The sequence below is a fragment of the Motacilla alba genome, chromosome 23 (assembly GCF_015832195.1).
Source record: "Motacilla alba alba isolate MOTALB_02 chromosome 23, Motacilla_alba_V1.0_pri, whole genome shotgun sequence".
Classification (NCBI taxonomy): domain Eukaryota; kingdom Metazoa; phylum Chordata; class Aves; order Passeriformes; family Motacillidae; genus Motacilla; species Motacilla alba.
In genome coordinates, this window is record NC_052038.1 from 5205539 (window position 1) to 5221248 (window position 15710).

At 59.1% G+C, this 15710-nt stretch overlaps 1 protein-coding gene across 18 annotated transcripts in view; it reads left to right on the plus strand.

The window, feature by feature from the left end:
* MACF1 (microtubule actin crosslinking factor 1) overlaps window positions 1–15710 on the plus strand; it is a 138511-nt gene that overhangs the window by 20570 nt on the left and 102231 nt on the right. For 14 of the 18 annotated variants that reach the window (XM_038161074.1, XM_038161096.1, XM_038161077.1 and 11 more), the window contains 2 exons: window positions 13642–13703; window positions 14892–14981. In XM_038161074.1, the coding sequence (XP_038017002.1) occupies window positions 13642–13703; window positions 14892–14981 (152 nt within the window). Of the gene's footprint in view, window positions 1–7517; window positions 7798–11060; window positions 12065–13641; window positions 13704–14891; window positions 14982–15710 lie in introns of those variants that run through there. The other 4 variants (XM_038161080.1, XM_038161085.1, XM_038161091.1 and 1 more) reach the window with 2 other exon arrangements.

Consider the following 15710-nt stretch of genomic DNA (forward strand, 5'->3'; position numbering starts at 1 on the left):
GCTGAGGGAATCTGCTGGGTTTGGGCCAGGCTGGAAGGGTCCGGCGGATCTGGGGCTTGAACGGAGCGGCCAGAGCAGTGTTAGCAACTGGATTATTTCATTTGCTTTTTAACAGGGATTAAGTTTCTCTGCAGGAGAGCAGGTCTCTAGGGAACAGAAGTTTTGGGCTCCTGCCTCCCCCTTTTTTTTTTTAATCCTGCATTTCTCTGTGCTGCTGCATGCCAAGGCCAACTGGCCGGGAGCTGGCGGGAGCAGCTGGGATGAAGCATCACTTCAGGGCACAGCACGGCCATGACCTGGGGTGTGATCGGAAGGACCAGGAGCAGGTCCTGGGTGCTGTGGGGAGGCAGCTGTGGGTGCCGTGCTCCTCAGATCCCCCTCTCCAGAGGCAGGGTGCTGGGGCTGGCTGGCAGAGCAAGCCGCCGCTCTTTCTCCCGCCTCCCGGGCCGGCGCTAATCAGGTTTCACACTGCTTAGTTTGGGACATCTAATGAGATCAGGGCTCAAGGTTGCTGCCTGCCCTCCATCTGCAGAGGAAGAGGAGGGAATTGGCTGCTTCCTTCTCTTTGACCTCCATTTCTCAGAGGGGGTTTTGCACATCTCCGGCTCCACCGCCGCCGTCCTCGCGTTGGCAGCGTGGCGAGGCTGGGGGGGACCCTGAGCTGCCTTTTGGGGCACACCTGGGGAGAAAAAAGGGGGGACCCACAACTTCCTAACAGCGCCTTGGGCAGCGTGACCTCGGTGCTTTATTTGTGGGCAGCAGGACGAGGCCACCGGAGCTGGTGGCCATAGCCAGGGGACAGCCCAGCCCTGACCCCCCTGGCCCCAACACCCCCGTTGTGTGGGGCCTGTGCAAACACAGCAGCCCCCAAACAAAGCGCAGCCAGTTCCCGCTAGCCCAACATTTGCCTATTTCCCCCGCTGCCAAGCAGCCTCTGCTTGGCGTTGGAATAACGAGCCTCCCCGCGCAGACACCGGCTCTTTTGTTAGCTGGCAGAAAAAAGGAGTTTTGATGCCGGCCATCCCTCCGCCCCCCCCGGCTTTGCTGCTCCCTAAGCCGCTGCTGTGGGAAGTGCAAAGCTTGGACTCGAGCTGCCGGGGATGATCCCGGTGCCTCGGCTCCCCACGGCTCTCCCGGGGCTTGGCGAGCAGCTCTGCACCCCGAGGAGCCACAGCACAGCAGGGTCTGCCTCCTCCAAGAGGGGTTGGGGTCTGAGGCTTCATTTGGGGGATTTTTCCGGCATTCGGGGCATTCCTGCTGCTCGGCTCCTGCGGGTGCAGGATTTGGGATTTGGGTTGCTCTCCTGTGCCTCTCCCCTCTGCCGGGGTTTCTATCAAATCTCCTGGTGGTTTTTTTTTTTTTTTTTTTTTCTGGGGGGGGATTTGTTTTTTTCATGGCTTTCTCCCCCCAGTGCCGGGGTGTGCTGGGAATTCTGGAGCGGGTGTTTACCCAGCCGCGGAGACGGCGGCGGCTCTGTGGAGGTGTCCCCGTGGCCGGAGGGGCAGGGAGGGACCCGGAGATGGCATCGCCTTCCTCCTCCTCCCCCGGCCTGGGAAAGAAGCCACCTCTCGTGTCAGCACAGGCCCCTGGGAAGGCGTGCAGACGTGTGTGTCCTCTTGCACGTGGGTGTGCGAGCAAGCCTTCCTCTGCCCAGGGCTCCCTCCTGAGGAGCCCGTGGCTGTTTTCTACCAGGAGACCTTTGCTCTTCCTTCCCTGTGCATCCCCATCCTCACCTCTTCCCTCTCACCCAGCATTTCCCAGTGCGTCCAGGATGGCTCCGAGCTCTCGGTGCGGCTTTGATCTGTGCCCCCAGTGCCTGTCCCTGTTCCCTCCTGCCCTCCCCGTGCAGGACGATGCCGCCGAGTCCGTGCCAGCTCCGCGGGGTTCGGTGCTTCCCGTGGTTACGTGGCCGTGAGTTTCACGGCATCACTCGACGAGCGGGAGCTGCCAGCGTCCTCGCAGGGGTGACAAGCCACGGGAGGCTTCCGAGAAGTGGGAAGCGATGAAATAATGCCTGAGCTGCTGCGTCAGCAGAGTCCCAGCAGCCTTGGGGAGGGCGGATGGAGGGAGGTTTGTCATGCTGGGAAAGCAGCGGTGAGATCACCCCCCCTCCAGCGTGACGCTGGCTCCCGGGCTGCAGGGAGAGTTCCAAAGGCCAGGGGAGAGTCGGGATGAGATGTGTCCGGGCTGGCTTTGTGGGCACGTGGCTCGTGGGCAAGGCTCTGTGTCAGGGGCACAGGGAGCTGGGGCACTCTGGGGGATGCATGGAGGGCTGGGGGTGGGTGCCCCTGGGAAAGGCGCTCAGTCTGGGGCACCAAAAAGTGAGCCCCAGCAAGGAAAGGAAGGTGATGCTTTGGGAATGCCAGCTGCTCTTCCTGCAGGAAATGTGGGAGCCTCTTCCTGAGCCTGCTGTGCAGGGAACGGTCTCCTCCTGAGTTATTTTTGAGGTTCTCGAGGCCCTGGGTTCTCCTGTTGGCTCTGTCCGTCTCACCAGAGTTGGTCCCTTTGGATGGCCCCGGTTGGGATGTCGCATTCCCGTAGACCCCACAACCGCTGGCGTGCTGGGGGATTTGCCCTCCAGCCTGGCAGCAGGAGTTCATGCTGCTGGGGAATGATTAAGTCATGAGCAGGTGGCCGTCCAGCTCAGCTGTTTGCCTTTGCGGGATGAAAGCCGCAGGAATGATGTTTGCTTCCAGCCTTGCCTCGGACCTCGATCCCTGCCCTCCACCTCTGTATCCCACAGCCAGGGGGTCCTGGGGTGCTTTCCCACGTCCCCCCCCCCGGTGCAGCACTGCCAGCCCGGCTGTGGGAAGGGAAGTCTTGTCTTTTTTAAAAGATGTTATTCTAATTTTGGTGCCCAGACGTCTGCTGGAAAAGGGAACATCTCCATTCTTATCACCGGAGCTTCCTTTCGCTCGGTTCCGATTTTATCGCTGATGGTGCCTGGGGGGGGTTCCGAGGTTTCCTCCCAGCCCCTTCTCTCCCCCCTTGTTTTGCTGACCTTTGGAAGCTCCTCTGTGAGGCATTTGCAGGCAAATATTGATTTGTGCTGCCCTCAGGGTGCAGACTGGGGGGAGTGGTGCAGAACAGCCCCCAGCCCTGGGTGGGATGGAGCTGCTCTGGTTAATCCAGATGAATCCCAGCTCAAGCTTCCACTATTCCTGTGCGAATGGGGAGCAGCAGAGGGATACTCAGAGCCAAAATCCCAATTTTTCCCTGTGTTTGGGACGTTGATTTCCTAGAGCTTTGCTGTCTGTCTTTCCACAGTCCTGGTTTTTGCCTCGCTGGAGTTGGGTGGTGATGCCCGTGGGCCAGCACGGGACCCCGCGGGCTTTTCCCCGTCCTTCCCAGCAGGAATGTGTCCGCCGGGGGATGATGAAAGCCAGAAGGAAATGTTGAACGTGGGGAATGTGCCCGCTGTGCCAGGAGCCGGCTGGCGAGGGCTCCCCGGCTGTGCCCGCACACGCCGGGGCCGCTGATTCACCGGCAGCGGGAGGAGATGGGGGGAGCAGGAGCCGAGGAGCTGGGCAGCATCGGGAGCCGTGACCTGCCTCGTTCCACCTTGTTTTTAATAGCCCGGATCAGAAGAAACGTCATCTTTGTTCTGGCTTTCCTTTCCCAAGGCTGCTGGCGCCGCGGGCAGGGTGGAGCGGGGCTCCGCACCCCGGCGGGGCCGTGCCCGTGCTTGCCGGCGGAACGGGGTGCCCTGGCACGTGCGGCAGCGCTCGGCAGCCAGGGATGGGCCTTGCTGAGCTGGCTGTCTGTCTGTCTGTCCGCAGCTGCCTTTGCTGTGGTTTGCCAGGAGGGTGTGATGCTGCGGAGGGGGGGAATGAGCTCAGCTAGGCTCTGGAAGGGGGTGGATGTCCTCCATCCCCTGGGTGAGGGTTGGGAGCTGTGTTTGTTCCAGCCCTGTGCCCCCCTCCAGCCCCCCGGGAGCCCAGGCACACTCCTCAGCCCACCTGCCCCTGGGTGACGCTGTCTGTGATCATCCCTGATCCAAAAACCTGGACTCTCCTTCCCCTCCTGGTCGATTTTCAGCGCTGCCACAACCGACTGAGATTTGCCCCTAAAGCTCCCAGAAAGGAGGAAAAAACAACAGAGAGGGGGAAAGCTTGGCTGAGGAAGCCCGGCAGGAAATCTGGCTCCTCCTGCAGCCGCGAGTTTGTGCGTGCTCAGCACTGCTGCTGCACAGGCTGAGAACCGGGGTGCCCGGTGGGCAGGGTGGGGTGACCCCGATGGCCCTTTGGGGCAGAGAATCCCTGCGGGGCGCTCCCAGCTGCTCCCATGCCCACTTTTTCCTGCTGCAGGCAATGGGGGGGGCTTTGCTGGGCTAAGCCGGGGGGCACTGGGGGCACGCTGCCCCACCCGGGCACGGCGGGGTGCAGGCAGAGCCCCGCGGCCATGCTTCCCCCCGGCTCGGTGCTGCCGGGTGCCAGCTCTGCCTGTGTCACAGCCATGCCCGCTCCAGCGTTTCCACAGTGCCACCTGGCTGCCACCTCCCCGGGCTGGGACGCGCAGCCCTGGCCGGAGCTCACGGAGCTTTTGCTGCCTTCTGCCAGGCCACGGCACCCAGGAGCACCCCGGAGGCTTTGCCCACAGCGATGCCAGGGAGCCTCGGTGCCCTGAGCGGTGCCGGGACGCGGGGGCTGTGCCCGGCTCCTGTGCGACGCTGCCCCGGCAGCTTCTCCGGTCATATAAGGAGATGCCGGAGCCGGGAGCTGAGCCGGGAGCTGATCTCTGTCGCCTGAGCATTACTCACTGGGGAGGCACATGGAGGGGGGAGGAGCAGCCCAGGACACCCAAAGCTTGGCGTGACTCAGCTCCGGGGAGCAGCGAGGGGGTTCAGCATCCACACCCCCCCAGCTGCCCCGTGGGGTACCCTGTGGGGTACCCTAAACCCAGCTGGGGGGCTCTGCTGGGCTCCCACCACTCTGGCCGGTGCAAAATGCTGCCCAGGGCAGCCTGTGAGTCAAGGGGGTGCCCTGCAAGGTGCAGACCCCGCTGTGGGAGGGCAGGGCCTCTGCCCTCCCCAAATTCCTGCGCGGGGCGGTTGGAGATGTGGCCTCTCCCCACCCCTTTCCTTTCTGGGCAAAGCCGCCTTGCGAGGAACTAAAAATGAGCTGTTTGTGTTTTGGGTGCTCGGGGTGGTTTCCATGGCAGGGAGGGGGGGGTGTGGGCGCTGCTGGCTGCATCCGGGGCTGGGTGGTCCCCAGAGTCTGGCAGAGTCATCCCAAAACTCGATGCTGGCTCCTGACACCCCGGGTCAGGCACCTCCTTCCTGCCCTACCAGCTTCCTGCAGCGGGGAAAGGAAAGCGGGGTGATGGTGTTAAAGGGAGCTGGAGGAATTTGGGGTCACAGGAATCCCCAGGGTGCCCTGATGCAGCAGAGGGATGTATTGATATAAATATACATTTATATAAATATATTCAAAAGTTGAGCTTGGTGATGCTTGTGGGTCTTTTCCAAGTCAGGGCATTCTACGATTCCATCAAATTCTATTTATACACATAAGAAGAAATAAAAACATATATTTACATACAATTACATATATTTGAAGAATTTATTTCACCCAAAGCCTTCTCCAGCTGGAGCAGCTGGCAGCTCTCAGTGCATTTTATCATCCCCTCTGTGCAGGAAACACCCAAAAAACCCAAGAGCAGCTGAGCCCCCGTGGTTGCAGCTGGGGTGAGGGGATGTGGGAAACCAGCTCCTGCTTCCTGAGCCCTTTTCCTCTGGCACATCCCAGCTCCATCACGTCACCAGCTCTCGTCTGCCTTGCAGGAGGCTCTTTGCCCCTCTCAGGTTGGACCAGGGGCCCATTTATGGTGGCCTGGTGCCTGCCTCGTGGTGGCTCATTCCTCCTGCAGCTTTAACAGAAAGCAGACGTCTTTGGAGGAAAACTATGCCAGGATGTTTTTCATCCAGGCAGGGATGGAGCTCTGGAGAATCTATTGCAACAGCGCCGAGCCCCGGGGTAATTCTGTATTTTTTGTCACCCATCTCGTTGTCCCAAAAGATGTGGGGGCTGCAGGAACCCCAGGGAACGATGGTTGGATGGAAGGGACCTCAAAGATCATCTCATTCCATCCCCCCTGCCATGGGTAGGAACATCCACGCCCTGTCCAACGTGGCCTTGGACACTTCCAGGGATCCAGGGGCAGCCCCAGCTGCTCTGGGCACCCTGTGCCAGGTTTTGGAATGTTTCAGGCAGTGTTTGGGTCTACCGGGTTTTGCTTGATATGGTTCTCTTTGTGTGCCTGACCAGCTGGTGGCTCTTGGGTTTGGGGAATCGCTCAAGGTTGTAAATATCATATAAATTTCTGTTTGCAAAACCTCATGGGGTTTCCCAAATGTGGAGCAGGAGCTGTGGGATGGCATCTGATGCTGCATCTCCTGGTCAGTGAATCCTGAGCTGGGGTTCCTGGCTCTCATCCTGAGCCAGGCTGATGCTCTGCAGCTCTGCCCTGTGCCACCCTCACCTGAAGAGCTCCCCTGAGCCCCAGCAGAACAACCCCCCTCTTGTCTGAGCCCTGGGGAAGCAGAAACGGCGAGAAATGCGCCTTTAATTCCGTCCAGCCTCAATCCAAGAGCCACTTTCTCCCTCTGGAGCTGGCGGTGCTGCGTGTGAGGGGCTGCGGGATCAATCCAGCCTTTGTGGGAGCCTCCCCAGCCCGTTTGCTTGTGGTTTCGAGGGCGGAGGGGCCGGGCGGGCACCGGCTGCTCTCGGTTTCCCTGCGCCGTTCCTGGCACCGCCGGCGGCGGAAGCGTTTCCGAAAAGAACCGAAACCCTGAGTAACACCCAACACCACGGTGCAAACCGTTAGTAAATGGGGCTGGGCTGCACGGTGTGCCATGCTGAGGGCAAGCGGGACGGCCAGCCACGGGGAGGGCGGGGAAGCGCACAATGAGCATCTTTTGGGGTGTCTCCTCACGGTGGGGTGTTCTGATGTTATTCAGAGCATCCAGGGAGGGTGATGGGGACACGCTTGCTGTCCTCAACCCCCCAGAAGGCCAAATTTTGTCGCTCCCTCGCTGGGTAGAGTTTCCTGACGGTGCTGGCTCCATCCCGAGCACCCGGAGAGCCCCTGGAAGCTCTGCCTGCCTTGTCCCACTGCGCTTGGCACCTCCGGCTGCCTGCTGGCAGGGGACGCTGCTGACTGTCACCCATCGGGGGGGGGGGGGGGGTGACCGAGGTTTTGTGCCTGTCCCAAACCCCCCCTGCCGTGAGTTCGGGGACGTGGTGGCCGTGCCGCCAGGGCAGCTGCTGCCGCCGATATCCCCTGGGCTCGGCCGCGGCTCCTTCCCAGCGGGGCTGGGAATGGATATTGAGGAGATGACGTCTCTCCCCACCGAGCGGGGAAGGGAAGGAGGGGGGGTGAGACGAAGTTTGGCCGCGAGAACTCCGGGGAAAGATGTTTGAGCCGGCCTGACGCTCGCTTTTCTCCCTTTACCCGCCCCCTCTTGGAGCTCCCGAATCTCCCGGTCCCAGCGGCGCTGGCTGTCCCAAGCCCTGCCAGCTCCGGGGACAGGACACAGCCAGCTGCGGGCAGAGGCGCACGCAGGAAATTTTGGGAGTTTCTGTCCCTCCATCCATCCCTCCATCCGTCCCCTCACCCTCCCGGCGATGCCGGGCTCCAGCAGGAGAAGGAAAGTCGGAGCCGGGCTGGGGATAAGAGGCCGGGAATAGGAAGCGATGCCTCTCTCGGAGAGCTCCTATCTGCCCCCCGCTGCCTTTGTCCTGAGCCACGTCCTGGGCATCGCCGGCGTCCTGTACTGGAGGAGCCGGAGCAGGGAAGGTAGGGGCAGGGAAGGGGGGGGTCTTGTGGGGGCACGGAGCGCTAAGATGGCCGGCACGACCGGGGCACGGCTTGTTGTCCCTCCCCAGGAGCCGTGGCAGCGGCAGGGACAGGGACAGGCGTGGCCGTGGCGAGGAGGGAGGAGGACGCGGCAATGGGGAGCCCCCAGTGGGCTCCGAACGCGAGTGGGGATATTGAGAGCCTAAATTTGGCCTCACCGCCCGCTGCCGGCCTGTGTGGGGCTGGGGGTGACAGGGATGAGGGGGGATGGAGCTGCTTTTTGTCTGGCACAGCCCCACCAGACGTGGCTGGGGTTCTGCCCTCCTTTCTGCCCCCGTGGCTCCCACCCCTGTCCGTGACAGCGGCGGCTCCGTCAGCTCCCAGCACCGCCAAGACGCAGCCCCGGGAGCTTCTCCCGGAGCTGGCACGGCCTCTCCGAGCAGCTGGGGCTGACCCTGCCTCAGTTTCCCAAAATAGGGGCCCGCACATGACCGCTCGAGGAGGGCAAGGATTTGTTACAGGGGTGTGGGATTGCTCCGGGCCCCAGACCAGGACTTGGTAACGCCTTCCCCGTCCCGACCTCTTCCCCCTGGGATTTGTTTGTTTTGATTCCTCGCTCTTTTCTTTCCAGCCGTGCTTGTTCTCGCCGGTGCCTCCGCATGGGGCCCTTTCCCCGCGTCCATGACCGATTCCCTCTTTTCTTTCCCTTTTTTTTTTTCCATGCGAAGGGGCGGGACTGCAGAGCCGGGCAGGCTTTTCCCTGGGCGCTGCTCCGGGATCCGCTTTTCCTTTCTCCCTCTGAGCTACTGGGAGAGGGGGAGCTTGGGAGGGAATTGCACAAATGTCATGCGGGGTGCACCCTGTCACCCACTAAAGCCAGCCTTGCTGCAATTCCTCCAGCTGACCTGCCCACTCCATTTGTCTCCATGGCCGGGCAGTGTTGTCCAGGGATGTTCTTGGCTCCATTTGGGGATCTCTTAGATGCTTCCAGCTGGGCTGTCTCTTCCCCGTGCTGACCTGCTGCTTCATCCTACTTGGAGGGATGTTTCCCCTCCCAAATCCACCCCTTTTGGGAAAAAATCCTGGAGTCAGCGTTGCAAGCAGCAAGTATATTCAAAACCTGGTTTTTTTCACTACTTTTTCCCAGAAAAGGGCAGGTAAAGCCCAATCCTGGAAGACCAGGATCATTTTGCAGCAGGTTTTTTGCTCTGCAACGCTCAGCCAGCTCTGCTGAGCGTCTGCCCTGCTCTCCTTTGTATCACCACATCTCAGGTGTCTCCCTCATTAAATATCTGGGTGTTGGATACTTTTCCACCGCAGGTATCTCTTGTGCATTCTTCCAGGCTGAATCAGGCTCCGTTTCCTCTCCCTGGGTTGAAAGGCTCTGTAAATCCTGCCCTGTTGGCTCTGTTGTCATGATGGATTATGTCAGCTCTCAAGTTGGCAGCCAGCATGTTTTAAATACCTTGTGCTCCTCAGCCAGCCAGATTTTTTTGCATATCCCCCCTCTCAAAAGTGCCAGGTTCAAAAAGCCCCCTGCACAGTCTCATTCTTTGCTTGTTTTGAAGGGAAAACTCTGCGTTTCAATGCTTAAAAAATTGGCTTTTTAAAGTAACCAACCCCTCCTTTAGGCCATGGTTGGCTCTTTTTTAATCCCACTTTCACACTGGGCGTGGGCTTGGAGATATCCTCGAGATCTCTGTGAGATCAGTGCCCTGTCTGATGTCTCCTGTGTCCCTGTGGATTTAACAGCAGGAGAAAGTTTGGGAGCCACTTCCCAACTTTATTCCCAGTAGAAAGTTTGGGAGCCACTTCCCAATTTCATTCCCAGTAGAAAGTTTGGGAGCCACTTCCTGACTGTATTCCCAGGAGAAAGTTTGGGAGCCACTTCCCAACTTCATTCCCAGTAGAAAGTTTGGGAGCCACTTCCCAATTTCATTCCCAGTAGAAAGTTTGGGAGCCACTTCCCAACTTCATTCCCAGTAGAAAGTTTGGGAGCCACTTCCCAATTTCATTCCTAGTAGAACGTTTGGGAGCCACTTCCCAATTTCATTCCTAGTAGAAAGTTTGGGAGCCACTTCCCAACTTTATTCCAGGAGCTGGTGGGCAGCACGAAACCCCCTGGTTCCCTCCCAAGGATGGCAGAAGGCCGTGCCAGGGAGCACCGGGTATCGGTGGGATGGAGGGTGCCAAGGCAGGGTTGGGATTAGGGATGGTGCCTGCCCAGGCACCTTTTATCCTGCTGGTTCTTGGGGCTGGGGATGGACTCTGGCAGCAGCCCGAGGCAGGAGGAGACACACAGGGATGGAGTGTGGCAGCGAGCAAGGCCGGTGATGATGGAGGAGAGATCTGGGAGGAGCAGCAGCTCCTGGCCGGACGTGTTGGGAGCTGCTGGGGACAGGCAGGCTGCCAGGACAGAGGTTGCTGCAGGCAGATGGGAAGGGAATTGTCTGTGCAGGGCGTTCTGGTGGTGCTGGGGGGCTTCTCTGGCACCCAGCACCTGTGGGAGCCATCCCTGTGATGATGGAAAGTGCCGGGGGATGCTGAGGTCCAGCGGGATGGGGAGTGGGAGGTTTGCTTTCTGTGCTCAGCTGTGTGCTCAGCAGCTGTGGGGCAGGATGGTTTTCCCTGTTTCCTTTCACTGGGTGAGTTCAAGAGCAGAAGAAAAGCCCCAAGCGTCACCTTCCTCTTGAGCAGCCACCAATGCCCCTTGAGCCTCTGGGGGGGATTTGTGCCACAGTGTTCCTTTGGGATCCCCATTTTTGGGGGAACCGTGAGCTGAGCTCTGGTGAGCAGTGTTGGGAGAGGAGGTGGGGAGGGGATTAAACCACGTCTGATCCTGCTCATGGTCTCTGTTTGCTGCCTGTGTCACTGCCACCAGCCCTTGCTCTGTGCTCTGAGGGACCTGAGGCTCTGCAGTCCCTTTTCCTGCCACTACCTTGTTTTTGGAGTGGGACAGATTTTCTTTTCCTTTTCCCTGTAATGTTCCCTCTGTCCCTGCCCTACCTGCCCGCTGTGGCTCTGCTGACTGTCCCTGGATGGTGACAGGGTGGTTTTTGGTGGCTGAGGCCAGCAAACCTCTGCTAGACCAGGGAGAGGACGAGCATGGGGGGGATTGCAACAAGTTATTTGTCAGGGTGACTCTGGAAAAGATTAGCTGCGGCAGAGATAAGCTTGCAATGCCTTAATATTGTTAGTAAGCAGTAACCAGCATTATTATTAGCTCAGCTGATAGCACGGGCCTGGGGCTGGGGAGGTTTAATCTGGTTAGAACCCGGGAACCACCCGAAGGAGGTGAGCCAGGGCAAAAAAACCAGAGGAAACCCCCCCATTTCTGCAGGACATGGGAAGAGGGATTTCATGGAGGACCCTTTGGGCCGTGGGCACTTCTGGGATGCAGCGCTGGAGGTGGCTGGCTGCCGACTGTCCCCCGGTGACATCCACGGTGACATCCATCCTCCGTCCCGGCGCGATGCTCGGGGACGCGCTGCCACCTCCCCGAGGCAGCGGCGCGGCTCCTCTCGCCCTGCAGGCCGGGGCAGCGGCCGGCAGAAGGGCTGCAGGGGGATTATATTTAGAAGAAGAGGAAGAGAGGCGGCGATAAGGCGGCTCCCGTTATCTCCCCGCGTGCCGAGCGCCGGGAGCGGGGCACGATTTGGGCAGAAGCCGCGGGGAGAGCGGAGAACAGCCCGGCATTGTCCCTCCCGTCCCTGGCGCAATTAACTGGAAAACAAGGCGAGGACAAACAAGCCGAGAGGCGGCCGGCGGTGCCGCCCGGCTCTGCGGGGCCAGCCCGTGCGCGCATCCCGGTCCCGCCGGGCTTCGGGCTGCGGGAGCCGCTCCGCGCTCGGCATCGCTGGGCGCCCCGGTGCCGGGGGGAGCAGCAGCTCTGCCCTTTCGCTGCCGGGGGGTGTTCCCAGCCGCTCTGCCGGCCAGCAGCACGCTGCCGGGCAGGGTTTGGAGGAGCCGGGAGCGGTGCGGGGCTGGCGGCGGCGGCGCGGAGGAGGAACGGGCGCTGCCCGCCTCGCCGGGGGCACCGCGGGTAGGAAGCGGCTCGGTGGGAGGAGCTGCGGCCCTGAACTCATCCCGTCCGCACCCGCCGGGGTCGAGGTCGCCGAGCGGTGCCGTCGGAAGACCCTTGGCCGGGTGCTGCCGCTGCGGCCGGAGCGGCGCTCGCCATCCCGGGCCGGGCCGATGGAGCGGCGGCTGCTGCCCGGGGAGAAGAGGCGGCTCAGCGCCTGCCTGGTGTGCCGCATGTGCTGCATCGGTTAGTACCCCCTGCCCGGCCACACGGGCTCCGTCCATCCCCACCGGACGCCGGAGCGGGGAAGGGATGTGACCCCGCGGCTCTGGAGGCGTCTGGAGAAGGAAAATCCCTAAAAACAGAGCGGCAGTGCCGGCTTCCTACGGCCGGCTCTGAGGCTCCTGCCAGCCGTGCCAAGGCTGGAGCCTGGCGGGATGGGGAGCGAGGGTGGATGTGGCTCAGCCCGAGGGGGGTTTTTGGCACCTGGTTCCGTGCCGTGGCCTGGGGACGGAGTGGGGACACGGGGAGGTGACGCTGGGCTGGTGTCACCCTGTGCCACGTGTTGGCGCTGCTCTCGGAGGGGGAAGCCGCAGGGTGGGTGAGGAAGAGGAAGAACGTTGGGGTGGTGCTTTCCAGTCTGCGTGGATGGAGACATCGGGGGGTTTTCCCGAGGGTCCCTGGGGCTGTGCAGGGACCCCCAGCGACCCCCCCAATCCCAGGAGGGGGTTCTGGGGCTGTCCTGGGGAGCTTGGCCTGGGAGATGCTGGTTTTCTCCTTTTTCTCCATTTTTGACTTAAAACCAAAGCAAGGGGTGCTGCTGCCTGGTAGACCCCGATGTCGGAGATGTGTTTGGGTGGGCAGGGCTCGTCCTTTCCCGAAATATCCATGGGGTCCTCTGGGCTGGAGATGCAGTGCTCGGGGTTGGTGCTGGGGATCTCTCTGTGCTCCAAGGTGATGTTGTTAAATCCTGCTGGACACAGGGCTGCCCTGAGCCCCCCTCGCTGCCTGGGGAGCTGAGTGGGACCCCCTGCCCTGTGGGACCATCTCCTCTCGCCTGTTTGCCTGTGTTTTTCCTCTGCTATTATTTTTTCATGGAGCAAAAAGCCTGCCTAGAGCTCCCTCATCACTGCTTGGCGTCACCACAAACCTCCCATCCCGTCCCCCTGCCACCCCTTGGGGACCGGGACCCCCCGGGGATGGCACCCACATTGTCACCCTGTCCTGACAGCGCTCAGAGCTCCCAGTGTCCGGCCAGGGCTGAGCTGTGGGACAGAAATAAACATTAAATCCTGGCAATCCAATGAACCAAAAATACAGGGGCGGAATAAGCTGCTAATTGCACGCCCGGCCAGGGCCTGGTATGGGACATCTGGGGGTTTATGTAACACCCTAAAGCCTTCTGGGGGTGGCCAGGGGAGGGGGACACCCTCCTAAAATTGGGCAAACCCCCCTGTGCTGCCTCTGGGAGATGTGGGGAGGCACAGGGGGGATGAATTCCGGGTGGTACCTATCCCAGTCATCCACGCTGCTTTCCTTAAGTATCCTTATACTCAGAGGGGAAAGAAAAAAGGTGTGTTTTGTTCTGACATTGTGTGTTTAGTTCTGAGCTGCATTTCCCTGCCCGGGGGATGTGCTGGAGCCTCGTGAACGGCCCCATCCCGCAGCATTCCCTGAATAAGCTGCCTCTGTTCCCTGTGCCCGCCTGGGATCCGCGCTGGCACCGCCGGGCGATCCCTCTGTCTCTTCCCCTCATTTCAAAGTCGTTTGAGTTTCTGCATGAGAACCACTGACCAAGAGCTGCCTTTGTCTCCTTTTGACAGATGAACGGGACAGAGTCCAAAAGAAAACCTTCACTAAATGGGTCAACAAACACTTGATGAAGGTAAGAGTCACGGATTTTGTTATAAAGCCGCTGAAATGACCACCCCTCTGTCTGTTGCAGCCCGGGACTGGCAGATAAATGCCTTTTTAAAGGTTTTAAAGGGTTTTTTAATGCCGGGACTGTTTGTTTTGAGTGTTCGTGTGAGGCAGAGCAGAGCAGGGCGTGCTGGAAATGTGCTGGAGCCTTTGGAGGGCACTGTAGCATCACCACACAACCCTTTTATTGCCTTTCCCTCCTGGGCACCTGATCCTTGCTTAACGCGAGGTTTGTGCATCCTGGGGGAAAGGAGGAAACCCTGACTCCCTCCTTGCACCTTCTGGCCAGGAAAAAGGGGCATTTTTGTCCTTTGAAGGATGCTCCAGGGTGGAGACAGGAGCCAAAATTTGTTAAGCAGGATTAGCATGGCACCATGAGGTGCCAATCCTGCTTTCTTGGTTAATGCTGAGTGGGTTTTAATTAATTCTCCATTTGCCAAAAAAAAAAAAAAAAAGGAGGAAAAAAAAATGGTTTGAGCACTAGGTGTCCCAGCTGTGTTTTCCTGCCAGCTTTGCAAAGCTCTGTGCCAAGCTTTTGGCTGCTTCCTAAACTTTACAGAGGAATGAAAAACAGAGAAAAATCTTGAGGCTGCTGGGGGAAAATATCCAGGGATTCCCAAGAGGGTAAAACCCCAGGACAAGGTCTGGGTGTTGAGGCTGCACGTGGTGCCCCTGGGAAGCTGCTCTGCTGCCAGGTGGGAGCTGTGTTTTGGGAGGTGCTGGGAGGAATGGGAGAAGTTCAGTTCAGAGGTTAAATTCCTGCCCTTCCTGCGGTATCAGGGGGTTACCTGGGGTGCAGATGGTGTCACAGCTGGGTTTTGGGTGTGAAATTGGCAGCAGCTTCTGCCAGGCCGTTTGGGAAAGGAAAGCTGCTTTCCCTGGTGATGATTTTATTTTCCCTGGTGATGATTTTACCTTTCCTGGTGATGATTTTGCTTTCCCTGGTGATGATTTTACCTTTCCTGGTGATGATTTTGCTTTTCCTGGTGATGATTTTATTTTCCCTGGTGATGATTTTGCTTTCCCTGGTGATGATTTTGCTTTCCTTGGTGATGATTTTACCTTTCCTGGTGATGATTTTGCTTTCCCTGGTGATGATTTTGCTTTCCCTGGTGATGATTTTGGCACCACTGATGGCTTTTCCCCTCCCCAGGTGCGCAAGCACATCAATGACCTCTATGAAGACCTGAGAGATGGTCACAACCTCATCTCCCTCCTGGAAGTGCTGTCAGGAGTGAAGCTGGTGAGTCCCCAGGGCTGGGCAGGGATTCTGGAGTCCCTCTAAACCCCCTCCAACCTCTCCCTGCTCCCCTTCACCCCCAGCCATCAGCTGTCTTTTCTCACCCCATGGTTTCAGTTTCAAATGTCTGTCATTGTTTCTTTTATTACCATGAATATTATGATTTACTATTGTATTTATCACTGTATTTTTAAATTTATTTATTGTTACTCACACCCCTGTTCCCCAGGCTGGTCTCTCAGCTGATTATGGTGCCTTGGGTAGAGCCCTCTCCTTGCCAGGTTTTACACACCTTCACCTTCCAGGTGTGGCTCCTCATTTAAAATCAGGGAAAACAGCAGAATTTGACCCAAAACTGCTTCTGTGGCAGCGTGCCCAGCAGTTCATCTCAGATGTGACACTCCTGCCTCATGCTCAGCTCCTGGGTTTGTAGCAGTCCCTGGTGCCTGGAGCATCGTGGAGTTCCCCCTCCTTCCTCCTCCTCCTCCTCCTCCTCCTCCTCTTCCCTCTCTGACTGACACATTCCCTCAGCTCTGGGAAGATCCCCATCGCCGTAGCACAGCAGGAATTATTTTAGTTTCCCCCAGAAATAGGATCTGGGCAAAGATCTCCTACGTCCCTCCGTACCCTCGGCAGACACCAAATCCCATTTTGTGGGGGCTGAAAACTTGGATCGCTCCGCTTGGGATCCAGCCAGCTTCCTGCTCCTCCCCTCCAAAAGCAGGAGGGGAT